This window comes from Oncorhynchus nerka, linkage group LG8 (assembly GCF_034236695.1).
Source record: "Oncorhynchus nerka isolate Pitt River linkage group LG8, Oner_Uvic_2.0, whole genome shotgun sequence".
Classification (NCBI taxonomy): domain Eukaryota; kingdom Metazoa; phylum Chordata; class Actinopteri; order Salmoniformes; family Salmonidae; genus Oncorhynchus; species Oncorhynchus nerka.
In genome coordinates, this window is record NC_088403.1 from 69,969,223 (window position 1) to 69,984,222 (window position 15,000).

Consider the following 15,000-nt stretch of genomic DNA (forward strand, 5'->3'; position numbering starts at 1 on the left):
CTGACCCAGATCAGTCTCCACATCACTCTGTCTGACCAAGATCAGTCTCCACATCACTCTGTCTGACCCAGATCAGTCTCCACATCACTCTGTCTGACCCAGATCAGTCTCCACATCACTCTGTCTGACCCAGATCAGTCTCCACATCACTCTACCTGACCCAGATCAGTCTCCACATCACTCTGTCTGACCCACATCAGTCTCCACATCACTCTACCTGACACAGATCAGTCTCCACATCACTCTGTCTGACCCAGATCAGTCTCCACATCACTCTACCTGACCAAGATCAGTCTCCACATTACTCTGTCTGACCCAGATCAGTCTCCACATCACTCTACCTGACCCAGATCAGTCTCCACATCACTCTGTCTGACCCAGATCTGTCTCCACATCACTCTGTCTGACCCAGATCAGTCTCCACATCACTCTGCCTGACCCAGATCAGTCTCCACATCACTCTGTCTGACCCAGATCAGTCTCCACATCACTCTACCTGACCCAGATCAGTCTCCACATCACTCTACCTGACAAAGATCAGTCTCCACATCACTCTACCTGACCCAGATCAGTCTCCACATCACTCTACCTGACCCAGATCAGTCTCCACACCACTCTGTCTGACCCAGATCAGTCTCCACATCACTCTGTCTGACCCATATCAGTCTCCACATCACTCTGTCTGACCCAGATCAGTCTCCCCATCACTCTGTCTGACCCATATGGGTCTCCACATCACTCTGTCTGACCCAGATCAGTCTCCACATCACTCTGTCTGACCCAGATCAGTCTCCACATCACTCTGTCTGACCCAGACCAGTCTCCACATCACTCTACCTGACCCAGATCAGTCTCCACATCACTCTGTCTGACCCAGATCAGTCTCCACATCACTCTGTCTGACCCAGATCAGTGTCCACATCACTCTACCTGACCCAGATCAGTGTCCACATCACTCTACCTGACCCAGATCAGTCTCCACATCACTCTGTCTGACCCAGATCAGTCTCCACATAACTCTGTCTGACCCAGATCAGTCTCCACATCACTCTACCTGACCCAGATCAGTCTTCACACCACTCTGTCTGACCCAGATCAGTCTCCACATCACTCTGTCTGACCCAGATCAGTCTCCACATCACTCTGTCTGACCCATATCAGTCTCCACATCACTCTGTCTGACCCAGATCAGTCTCCACATCACTCTGTCTGACCCAGATCAGTCTCCACATCACTCTGTCTGACCCATATCAGTCTCCACATCACTCTACCTGACCCAGATCAGTCTCCACATCACTCTGTCTGACCCAGATCAGTCTCCACATCACTCTACCTGACAAAGATCAGTCTCCACATTACTCTGTCTGACCCAGATCAGTCTCCACATCACTCTACCTGACAAAGATCAGTCTCCACATTACTCTGTCTGACCCAGATCAGTGTCCACATCACTCTGTCTGACCCATATCAGTGTCCAAATCACTCTGTCTGACCCAGATCAGTCTCCACATCACTCTGTCTGACCCAGATCAGTCTCCACATCACTCTACCTGACCCAGATCAGTCTCCACATCACTCTACCTGACCCAGATCAGTCTTCACACCACTCTGTCTGACCCAGATCAGTCTCCACATCACTCTGTCTGACCCAGATCAGTCTCCACATCACTCTGTCTGACCCAGATCAGTCTCCACATCACTCTGTCTGACCCAGATCAGTCTCCACATCACTCTGTCTGACCCAGACCAGTCTCCACATCACTCTACCTGACCCAGATCAGTCTCCACATCACTCTGTCTGACCCAGATCAGTCTCCACATCACTCTGTCTGACCCTGATCAGTCTCCACATCACTCTACCTGACCCAGATCTGTCTCCACATCACTCTGTCTGACCCAGATCAGTCTCCACATCACTCTGTCTGACCTAGACCAGTCTCCACATCACTCTAGCTGACCCAGATCAGTCTCCACATCACTCTGTCTGACCCAGACCAGTCTCCACATCACTCTGTCTGACCCAGATCAGTCTCCACATCACTCTGTCTGACCCAGATCAGTCTCCTCATCACTCTGTCTGACCCAGATCAGTCTCCACACCACTCTGTCTGACCCAGATCAGTCTCCACATCACTCTGTCTGACCCAGATCAGTCTCCACATCACTCTACCTGACCCAGATCAGTCTCCACATCACTCTGTCTGACCCAGATCAGTCTCCACATCACCCTGTCTGACCCAGATCAGTCTCCACATCACTCTGTCTGACCCAGATCAGTCTCCACATCACTCTGTCTGACCCAGACCAGTCTCCACATCACTCTACCTGACCCAGATCAGTCTCCACATCACTCTGTCTGACCCAGATCAGTCTCCACATCACTCTACCTGACCCAGATCAGTCTCCACATCACTCTGTCTGACCCAGATCAGTCTCCACATCACTCTGTCTGACCTAGACCAGTCTCCACATCACTCTACCTGACCCAGATCAGTCTCCATATCACTCTGTCTGACCCAGACCAGTCTCCACATCACTCTGTCTGACCCAGATCAGTCTCCACATCACTCTGTCTGACCCATATCAGTCTCCACATCACTCTACCTGACCCAGATCAGTCTCCACATCACTCTGTCTGACCCAGATCAGTCTCCACATCACTCTGTCTGACCCAGATCTGTCTCCACATCACTCTGTCTGACCCAGATCAGTCTCCACATCACTCTGCCTGACCCAGATCAGTCTCCACATCACTCTGTCTGACCCAGATCAGTCTCCACATCACTCTACCTGACCCAGATCAGTCTCCACATCACTCTACCTGACAAAGATCAGTCTCCACATCACTCTACCTGACCCAGATCAGTCTCCACATCACTCTACCTGACCCAGATCAGTCTCCACATCACTCTACCTGACCCAGATCAGTCTCCACATCACTCTGTCTGACCCAGATCAGTCTCCCCATCACTCTGTCTGACCCATATGGGTCTCCACATCACTCTGTCTGACCCAGATCAGTCTCCACATCACTCTGTCTGACCCAGATCAGTCTCCACATCACTCTGTCTGACCCAGACCAGTCTCCACATCACTCTACCTGACCCAGATCAGTCTCCACATCACTCTGTCTGACCCAGATCAGTCTCCACATCACTCTGTCTGACCCAGATCAGTGTCCACATCACTCTACCTGACCCAGATCAGTGTCCACATCACTCTACCTGACCCAGATCAGTCTCCACATCACTCTGTCTGACCCAGATCAGTCTCCACATAACTCTGTCTGACCCAGATCAGTCTCCACATAACTCTGTCTGACCCAGATCAGTCTCCACATCACTCTACCTGACCCAGATCAGTCTTCACACCACTCTGTCTGACCCAGATCAGTCTCCACATCACTCTGTCTGACCCAGATCAGTCTCCACATCACTCTGTCTGACCCATATCAGTCTCCACATCACTCTGTCTGACCCAGATCAGTCTCCACATCACTCTGTCTGACCCAGATCAGTCTCCACATCACTCTGTCTGACCCATATCAGTCTCCACATCACTCTACCTGACCCAGATCAGTCTCCACATCACTCTGTCTGACCCAGATCAGTCTCCACATCACTCTACCTGACAAAGATCAGTCTCCACATTACTCTGTCTGACCCAGATCAGTCTCCACATCACTCTACCTGACAAAGATCAGTCTCCACATTACTCTGTCTGACCCAGATCAGTGTCCACATCTCCACATCTCTGTCTGACCCATATCAGTGTCCAAATCACTCTGTCTGACCCAGATCAGTCTCCACATCACTCTGTCTGACCCAGATCAGTCTCCACATCACTCTACCTGACCCAGATCAGTCTCCACATCACTCTACCTGACCCAGATCAGTCTTCACACCACTCTGTCTGACCCAGATCAGTCTCCACATCACTCTGTCTGACCCAGATCAGTCTCCACATCACTCTGTCTGACCCATATCAGTCTCCACATCACTCTACCTGACCCAGATCAGTCTCCACATCACTCTGTCTGACCCAGATCAGTCTCCACATCACTCTGTCTGACCCAGATCTGTCTCCACATCACTCTGTCTGACCCAGATCAGTCTCCACATCACTCTGCCTGACCCAGATCAGTCTCCACATCACTCTGTCTGACCCAGATCAGTCTCCACATCACTCTACCTGACCCAGATCAGTCTCCCACATCACTCTACCTGACAAAGATCAGTCTCCACATCACTCTACCTGACCCAGATCAGTCTCCACATCACTCTACCTGACCCAGATCAGTCTCCACATCACTCTCTACCTGACCCAGATCAGTCTCCACATCACTCTGTCTGACCCAGATCAGTCTCCCCATCACTCTGTCTGACCCAGACCAGTATGGGTCTCCACATCACTCTGTCTGACCCAGATCAGTCTCCACATCACTCTGTCTGACCCAGATCAGTCTCCACATCACTCTGTCTGACCCAGACCAGTCTCCACATCACTCTACCTGACCCAGATCAGTCTCCCACATCACTCTGTCTGACCCAGATCAGTCTCCACATCACTCTGTCTGACCCAGATCAGTGTCCACATCACTCTACCTGACCCAGATCAGTGTCCACATCACTCTACCTGACCCAGATCAGTCTCCACATCACTCTGTCTGACCCAGATCAGTCTCCACATAACTCTGTCTGACCCAGATCAGTCTCCACATAACTCTGTCTGACCCAGATCAGTCTCCACATCACTCTACCTGACCCAGATCAGTCTTCACACCACTCTGTCTGACCCAGATCAGTCTCCACATCACTCTGTCTGACCCAGATCAGTCTCCACATCACTCTGTCTGACCCATATCAGTCTCCACATCACTCTGTCTGACCCAGATCAGTCTCCACATCACTCTGTCTGACCCAGATCAGTCTCCACATCACTCTGTCTGACCCATATCAGTCTCCACATCACTCTACCTGACCCAGATCAGTCTCCACATCACTCTGTCTGACCCAGATCAGTCTCCACATCACTCTACCTGACAAAGATCAGTCTCCTGACATTACTCTGTCTGACCCAGATCAGTCTCCACATCACTCTACCTGACAAAGATCAGTCTCCACATTACTCTGTCTGACCCAGATCAGTGTCCACATCACTCTGTCTGACCCATATCAGTGTCCAAATCACTCTGTCTGACCCAGATCAGTCTCCACATCACTCTGTCTGACCCAGATCAGTCTCCACATCACTCTACCTGACCCAGATCAGTCTCCACATCACTCTACCTGACCCAGATCAGTCTTCACACCACTCTGTCTGACCCAGATCAGTCTCCACATCACTCTGTCTGACCCAGATCAGTCTCCACATCACTCTGTCTGACCCATATCAGTCTCCACATCACTCTGTCTGACCCAGATCAGTCTCCACATCACTCTGTCTGACCCAGATCAGTCTCCACATCACTCCGTCTGACCCATATCAGTCTCCACATCACTCTACCTGACCCAGATCAGTCTCCACATCACTCTGTCTGACCCAGATCAGTCTCCACACCACTCTGTCTGACCCAGATCAGTCTCCACATCACTCTGTCTGACCCAGATCAGTCTCCACATCACTCTGTCTGACCCATATCGGTCTCCACATCACTCTGTCTGACCCAGATCAGTCTCCACATCACTCTGTCTGACCCAGATCAGTCTCCACATCACTCTGTCTGACCCAGACCAGTCTCCACATCACTCTACCTGACCCAGATCAGTCTCCACATCACTCTGTCTGACCCAGATCAGTCTCCACATCACTCTGTCTGACCCTGATCAGTCTCCACATCACTCTACCTGACCCAGATCAGTCTCCACATCACTCTGTCTGACCCAGATCAGTCTCCACATCACTCTGTCTGACCTAGACCAGTCTCCACATCACTCTAGCTGACCCAGATCAGTCTCCACATCACTCTGTCTGACCCAGACCAGTCTCATCACTCTGTCTGACCCAGATCAGTCTCCACATCACTCTGTCTGACCCAGATCAGTCTCCACATCACTCTGTCTGACCCAGATCAGTCTCCACATCACTCTGTCTGACCCAGATCAGTCTCCACATCACTCTGTCTGACCCAGATCAGTCCAGTCTGACCCAGATCAGTCTCCACATCACTCTACCTGACCCAGATCAGTCTCCACATCACTCTGTCTGACCCAGATCAGTCTCCACATCACCCTGTCTGACCCAGATCAGTCTCCACATCACTCTGTCTGACCCAGATCAGTCTCCACATCACTCTGTCTGACCCAGACCAGTCTCCACATCACTCTACCTGACCCAGATCAGTCTCCACATCACTCTGTCTGACCCAGATCAGTCTCCACATCACTCTACCTGACCCAGATCAGTCTCCACATCACTCTGTCTGACCCAGATCAGTCTCCACATCACTCTGTCTGACCTAGACCAGTCTCCACATCACTCTACCTGACCCAGATCAGTCTCCACATCACTCTGTCTGACCCAGACCAGTCTCCACATCACTCTGTCTGACCCAGATCAGTCTCCACATCACTCTGTCTGACCCATATCAGTCTCCACATCACTCTACCTGACCCAGATCAGTCTCCACATCACTCTGTCTGACCCAGATCAGTCTCCACATCACTCTGTCTGACCCAGATCTGTCTCCACATCACTCTGTCTGACCCAGATCAGTCTCCACATTACTCTGCCTGACCCAGATCAGTCTCCACATCACTCTGTCTGACCCAGATCAGTCTCCACATCACTCTACCTGACCCAGATCAGTCTCCACATCACTCTACCTGACAAAGATCAGTCTCCACATCACTCTACCTGACCCAGATCAGTCTCCACATCACTCTACCTGACCCAGATCAGTCTCCACATCACTCTACCTGACCCAGATCAGTCTCCACACCACTCTGTCTGACCCAGATCAGTCTCCACATCACTCTGTCTGACCCATATCAGTCTCCACATCACTCTGTCTGACCCAGATCAGTCTCCCCATCACTCTGTCTGACCCATATGGGTCTCCACATCACTCTGTCTGACCCAGATCAGTCTCCACATCACTCTGTCTGACCCAGATCAGTCTCCACATCACTCTGTCTGACCCAGACCAGTCTCCACATCACTCTACCTGACCCAGATCAGTCTCCACATCACTCTGTCTGACCCAGATCAGTCTCCACATCACTCTGTCTGACCCAGATCAGTGTCCACATCACTCTACCTGACCCAGATCAGTGTCCACATCACTCTACCTGACCCAGATCAGTCTCCACATCACTCTGTCTGACCCAGATCAGTCTCCACATAACTCTGTCTGACCCAGATCAGTCTCCACATCACTCTACCTGACCCAGATCAGTCTTCACACCACTCTGTCTGACCCAGATCAGTCTCCACATCACTCTGTCTGACCCAGATCAGTCTCCACATCACTCTGTCTGACCCATATCAGTCTCCACATCACTCTGTCTGACCCAGATCAGTCTCCACATCACTCTGTCTGACCCAGATCAGTCTCCACATCACTCTGTCTGACCCATATCAGTCTCCACATCACTCTACCTGACCCAGATCAGTCTCCACATCACTCTGTCTGACCCAGATCAGTCTCCACATCACTCTACCTGACAAAGATCAGTCTCCACATTACTCTGTCTGACCCAGATCAGTCTCCACATCACTCTACCTGACAAAGATCAGTCTCCACATTACTCTGTCTGACCCAGATCAGTGTCCACATCACTCTGTCTGACCCATATCAGTGTCCAAATCACTCTGTCTGACCCAGATCAGTCTCCACATCACTCTGTCTGACCCAGATCAGTCTCCACATCACTCTACCTGACCCAGATCAGTCTCCACATCACTCTACCTGACCCAGATCAGTCTTCACACCACTCTGTCTGACCCAGATCAGTCTCCACATCACTCTGTCTGACCCAGATCAGTCTCCACATCACTCTGTCTTACCCATATCAGTCTCCACATCACTCTGTCTGACCCAGATCAGTCTCCACATCACTCTGTCTGACCCAGATCAGTCTCCACATCACTCTGTCTGACCCATATCAGTCTCCACATCACTCTACCTGACCCAGATCAGTCTCCACATCACTCTGTCTGACCCAGATCAGTCTCCACACCACTCTGTCTGACCCAGATCAGTCTCCACATCACTCTGTCTGACCCAGATCAGTCTCCACATCACTCTGTCTGACCCATATCGGTCTCCACATCACTCTGTCTGACCCAGATCAGTCTCCACATCACTCTGTCTGACCCAGATCAGTCTCCACATCACTCTGTCTGACCCAGACCAGTCTCCACATCACTCTACCTGACCCAGATCAGTCTCCACATCACTCTGTCTGACCCAGATCAGTCTCCACATCACTCTGTCTGACCCTGATCAGTCTCCACATCACTCTACCTGACCCAGATCAGTCTCCACATCACTCTGTCTGACCCAGATCAGTCTCCACATCACTCTGTCTGACCTAGACCAGTCTCCACATCACTCTAGCTGACCCAGATCAGTCTCCACATCACTCTGTCTGACCCAGACCAGTCTCCACATCACTCTGTCTGACCCAGATCAGTCTCCACATCACTCTGTCTGACCCAGATCAGTCTCCTCATCACTCTGTCTGACCCCGATCAGTCTCCACACCACTCTGTCTGACCCAGATCAGTCTCCACATCACTCTGTCTGACCCAGATCAGTCTCCACATCACTCTACCTGACCCAGATCAGTCTCCACATCACTCTGTCTGACCCAGATCAGTCTCCACATCACCCTGTCTGACCCAGATCAGTCTCCACATCACTCTGTCTGACCCAGATCAGTCTCCACATCACTCTGTCTGACCCAGACCAGTCTCCACATCACTCTACCTGACCCAGATCAGTCTCCACATCACTCTGTCTGACCCAGATCAGTCTCCACATCACTCTACCTGACCCAGATCAGTCTCCACATCACTCTGTCTGACCCAGATCAGTCTCCACATCACTCTGTCTGACCTAGACCAGTCTCCACATCACTCTACCTGACCCAGATCAGTCTCCACATCACTCTGTCTGACCCAGACCAGTCTCCACATCACTCTGTCTGACCCAGATCAGTCTCCACATCACTCTGTCTGACCCAGATCAGTCTCCACATCACCCTGTCTGACCCAGATCAGTCTCCACATCACTCTGTCTGACCCAGATCAGTCTCCACATCACTCTGTCTGTCCCAGATCAGTCTCCACATCACTCTGTCTGACCCAGATCAGTGTCCACATCACTCTACCTGACCCAGATCAGTCTCCACATCACTCTACCTGACCCAGATCAGTCTCCACATCACTCTACCTGACCCAGATCAGTCTCTACATCACTCTACCTGACCCAGATCAGTCTCCACATCACTCTACCTGACCCAGATCAGTCTCCACATCACTCTACCTCCCTCTCTTCCCTCTTCTCCTCCTCCCACTCCTCTTTCTGACCTCTCTCCTTCCCCCTCCTCTCCCTCTCTTCCCGTCTGACCTCTCTCCTTCCCCCTCCTCCCTCTCCTCTCTCTGACCTCTATCCTCTCCCTCTCTTTCTTTCTCATTTTCCTGTTTCTTTCTGGAGAGAGACAAAGTTAAGAGCGAGGTGCAGTTAATCACTGAGTGCTTCATTGTAATGAATTTTTAATGACCCACATTGTTTTGAGTGTGACCTATATAGAATAGGGACATAAGGATTCACATTGTTTAGAGAGTGACATATATAGAATCGGGACATAAGGATTCACATTGTTTAGAGAGTGACCTATATAGAATAGGGACATAAGGATTCACATTGTTCAGAGAGTGACCTACAGTATATAGAATAGGGACATAAGGATTCACATTGTTTAGAGAGTGACCTATATAGAATAGGGACATAAGGATTCACATTGTTTAGAGAGTGACCTATATAGAATAGGGACATAAGGATTCACATTGTTTAGAGAGTGACCTATATAGAATAGGGACATAAGGATTCACATTGTTTAGAGAGTGACCTATATAGAATAGGGACATAAGGATTCACATTGTTTAGAGAGTGACCTATATAGAATAGGGACATAAGGATTCACATTGTTTAGAGAGTGACCTATATAGAATAGGGACATAAGGATTCACATTGTTTAGAGAGTGACCTATATAGAATAGGGACATAAGGATTCACATTGTTCAGAGAGTGACCTATATAGAATAGGGACATAAGGATTCACATTGTTTAGAGAGTGACCTATATAGAATAGGGACATAAGGATTCACATTGTTTAGAGATTGACACACACACACACACACACACACACACACACGCATACACGCATACACGCATACATGCATACACACACACACACACTTTTACAAGCATACACACACACACACACACACACACACACACACACACACACACACACACACACACACACGCATATACATGCATACACACACACACACAAACACACAAACACGCGCACACACACACACACACACACACACAGACCTAATTTGTGTGTGTGTGTGTGCGTGCGCGCGCGTGTGTGTGTGTGTGTGCGCGCGTGCGTGCGCACGCGTGTGTGTGTGTGTGTGTGTGTGTGTGTGTGTGTGTGTGTGTGTGCTCTTTCTTCCCATTAGGTTGTACAGGACAGGGTTGTCATCTGACAGACAGACAGAGCGATGAAAGTAGACATTTTTTTCCTAGCCATGATCCTGATGCTCTGTAATCTGTTCTGCAGGTATGGAGTAGTAGAGAGCACTGAACACACCACTGATTGACTTTAACCCCTGACCTCTGACCTCTTATCCCTGGGTGTGTTCGAGGGATGCCCAGGGTAGTCCGGCGGAAGCGATGGCATCATGTGACCTCCCGTACTTCTGCCCTCGCTGCGGAGATGACAAGCGTTTCGACAGCGTACCTGCCCTCCGGTCCCACCTGGTCAGCCGACACACCTACGAGACCCTCCTGGTTCTGTCTCAGGCCCGGGCCAGGAGCTCCAGCCCAGGAACTCTGCTGCCACTCCTCCCCCACGCCGTGGCCCAGCCGAAGCACCCCGTCCTGGGCTCGGAGAGGGAGAGACTCCCTTTCCCACTGGCCTGCCTGGATCTAGCGTCCTCCTCTGCCTCCACCCAGCTACTCATTGAGATGTTGACCAGGAGAGACCAAGGAGGAGGGTCATCTGGTCCTGGTAATTCTGCTGGACCTGTAGCTACCTCCTCCTCTACTGCACCTCCTCACAGCACCACGGCCCTGGTCCTGCCTGGCTGCAGGGGAGACAGCCTGCCTGATTTGGGGCTGAGAGGCCTAGGCCGCCGGTGGCTGGGGCCAAGCCTGGGCCTGGAGTTTGGGCTCTGCCTGGACGAGAGCCTCACTCTGGGGCTGGGTATTGACGAGAGGCTGGGGGTGGAGAGGAGTATCGCCAGGACGTTTGCCGAGGTGGAGGAGAGGGTGTCCCAGCATGTGGGCTGTCTGAGGGCGGAGCTAGAGCGTCGAGAGGCGGAGTTAGAGCATGAGAGGCGGGATGCGGCGCGGCTGGAGAGGGAGAAGGAGGAGCTGGAGGACCAGGCTTCCCATCTCTCCCGGCAGGTGGCGGTCTCCGTGGAGATGATGGCCACTCTGAAAAGAGACCTGCAGGGGAAGGACCAGGAGCTGTGTCGCAAGCAGCAGTGAGTGATTATAACGCTTCATAACATCCTTATAACACTTCATAATGTCTACATACGGCAGCCATAAGAGTGATACAACACAAGTCAAGCAGAAACCTACTGTTGTATTATGGTATGTGTAGTCCCATGTCTACTGTTGTATTATGGTATGTGCAGTCCCATGTCTACTGTTGCATTATGGTATGTGTAGTCCCATGTCTACTGTTGTATTATGGTATGTGTAGTCCCATGTCTACTGGTGTATTATGGTATGTGTAGTCCCATGTCTACTGTTGTATTATGGTATGTGTAGTCCCATGTCTACTGGTGTATTATGGTATGTGTAGTCCCATGTCTACTGTTGTATTATGGTATGTGTAGTCCCATGTCTACTGTTGTATTAAGGTATGTGTAGTCCCATGTCTACTGTTGCATTATGGTATGTGTAGTCCCATGTCTACTGTTGCATTATGGTATGTGTAGTCCCATGTCTACTGTTGTATTATGGTATGTGTAGTCCCATGTCTACTGTTGCATTATGGTATGTGTAGTCCCATGTCTACTGTTGTATTATGGTATGTGTAGTCCCATGTCTACTGGTGTATTATGGTATGTGTAGTCCCATGTCTACTGTGGTATTAAGGTATGTGTAGTCTAATGTTAATTTTGTATTATGGTATGTGTAGTCCCATGTCTACTGGTGTATTATGGTATGTGTAGTCCCATGTCTACTCTGGTATTAAGGTATGTGTAGTCCCATGTCTACTCTGGTATTAAGGTATGTGTAGTCCCATGCCTGTTGTTGCCGTGGATGATGTTGTGTCTTTGGCTATGCCGGATAAAGTGATATGACATGCTACTCTATAAAATAATTTCTCCGTAATTAATATTACCTGATTGAGCTAATCATGTAAATGTAATTAACTAGAGAGTCGGGGCACCACAAAATAATATTTATATTCTAGGGGGAGCCAGAGTAGCTTACCGAGTAGCTTACCAAGCAAGAGGAGCTTTGTGTAGGGGATATCCACTAGGGGAGCCAGAGTAGCTTACCAAGCAAGAGCAGCCCAGACACTCTTTGACTGGAGCTAGCATTTGAAATTGAACATTTATGTTTTATGTTTTACAAATATTCGCTAGCTACATGTCAGGCTAGGCTGGTGTTATTAGCTAGCTACATGCCAGGCTAGTCTGGTGTTATTAGCTAGCTACATTTCAGGCTAGTCTGGTGTTATTAGCTAGCTTACATGTCAGGCTAGTCTGGTGTTATTAGCTAGCTACATGCCAGGCTAGTCTGGTGTTATTAGCTAGCTACATGTCAGGCTAGTCTGGTGTTATTAGCTAGCTACATGTCAGGCTAGTCTGGTGTTATTAGCTAGCTTACATGTCAGGCTAGTCTGGTGTTATTAGCTAGCTACATGTCAGGCTAGTCTGGTGTTATTAGCTAGCTACATGTCAGGCTAGTCTGGTGTTATTAGCTCGCTACATGTCTGGCTAGTCTGGTGTTATTAGCTCGCTACATGTCAAGCTAGTCTGGTGTTCTATGCCTGTTTATAATGCTAGCTACATGTCAGGCTAGTCCGGTGTTCTATGCCTATTTATAATGCTAGCTACATGTCAGGCTAGTCTGGTGTTCTATGCCTGTTTATAATGCTAGCTACATGTCAGGCTAGTCTGGTGTTCTATGCCTGTTTATAATGCTAGCTACATGTCAGGCTAGTCTGGTGTTCTATGCCTGTTTATAATGCTAGCTACATGTCAAGCTAGTCTGGTGTTCTATGCCTGTTTATAAATGCTAGCTACATGTCAGGCTAGTCTGTCGTTCTAGGCTTTACAAAGCTAAGTTTCAGCCACAGAAGCATAAGCAAACATTTCTCTCTATGCTAGCTTGAACAGTTCCTACTAAGGAGAAGGGGAAAAAAAGAGTTTGTCCACTGAACAGTCCAAGAGGACGGTGGAGAATATATCTCTTATCCAACCTGTATTGACGATGAACAATATTTTTTACAATGGCTTTTTCTCAGGCTTTACACCCTGTGCATTATTGTGGATAAATAATTACCTGTCTAACAGAACATAGAGGGTGTTCTTTAATGGAATCTCTCCAACATAATCCAGTTAGAATCAGGAATTCCCCAGGGCAGCTGTCTAGGCCCCTTACTTTTTTCAATCTTTACTAACAGCATGCCACTGGCTTTAAGTAAAGCCAGAGTGTCTATGTATGTGCATGACTCAACATTATACATGTCAGCTACTACAGCTACTGAAATGATTTTAACACTTAACAAACAGCTGCAGTTAGATTCAGAGTGGGTGGCAAGGAATAAGTTAGTCCGAAATATTTACAGATTTGGGACAAATCATTCCCTAAACCCTAAACCTCAACTAAATCTTGTAATGAATAATGTGGAACTTGAGCAATTTGAGGTGACTAAATTGCTTGGAGTAACCCTGGATTGTAAACTGTCATGGTCAAAACATACTGATACAACAGTAGATAAGATGGGGAGAAGACTGTCTATAATAAAGTGCTACTCTACCTTCTTAACACTATCAACAAGGCAGGTCCTACAGGCCCTAGTTTCTACCTTCTTAACAACACAATCAACAAGGCAGGTTATACAGACCCTTCGTTCTACCTTCTTAACAACACTATCAACAAGGCAGGTCCTACAGGCCCTAGTTTCTACCTTCTTAACAACACTATCAACAAGGCAGGTCCTACAGGTCCTAGTTTCTACCTTCTTAACAACATTATCAACAAGGCAGGTCCTACAGGTCCTAGTTTCTACCTTCTTAACAACACTATCAACAAGGCAGGTCCTACAGGCCCTTGTTCCTACTAGATACAGGACCTTCCATGTTATTGTTCCTACTAGATACAGGACCTTCCATGTTATTGTTCCTACTAGATACAGGACCTTCCATGTTATTGTTCCTACTAGATACAGGACCTTCCATGTTTTTGTTATTGTTCCTACTAGATACAGGACCTTCCATGTTATTGTTCCTACTAGATACAGGACCTTCCATGTTATTGTTCGTACTAGATACAGGACCTTCCATGTTATTGTTCCTACTAGATACAGGACCTTCCATGTTATTGTTCCTACTATGTAGAGATGGTTCACTGTTCCATGTGTTTTACACTTGGAGTAATGTAGCTGTTATCTAGAGCGACTTACAGGTAATACATTCATCTTAAAATACAGTAGCTAGGTGGGACTACCAGGTATAGTAAGTACATCTTTCCTCAATGAAATAGCTATCAGCAAAGTCAAGACAGAGAAC

The 15,000-nt window shown here is 48.9% G+C and overlaps 1 protein-coding gene across 1 annotated transcript in view; it reads left to right on the top strand.

Moving 5' to 3' along the window:
• Window positions 1–10,683: 10,683 nt before the first annotated feature.
• LOC135572794 (F-box only protein 41-like) overlaps window positions 10,684–15,000 on the top strand; it is a 53,468-nt gene continuing 49,151 nt past the window's right edge. Inside the window, exon 1 of the mRNA XM_065021214.1 lies at window positions 10,684–11,730. Coding sequence (XP_064877286.1) covers window positions 10,916–11,730 — 815 coding nt within the window. The 5' untranslated portion in view covers window positions 10,684–10,915. The remainder of the gene's footprint in view (window positions 11,731–15,000) is intronic.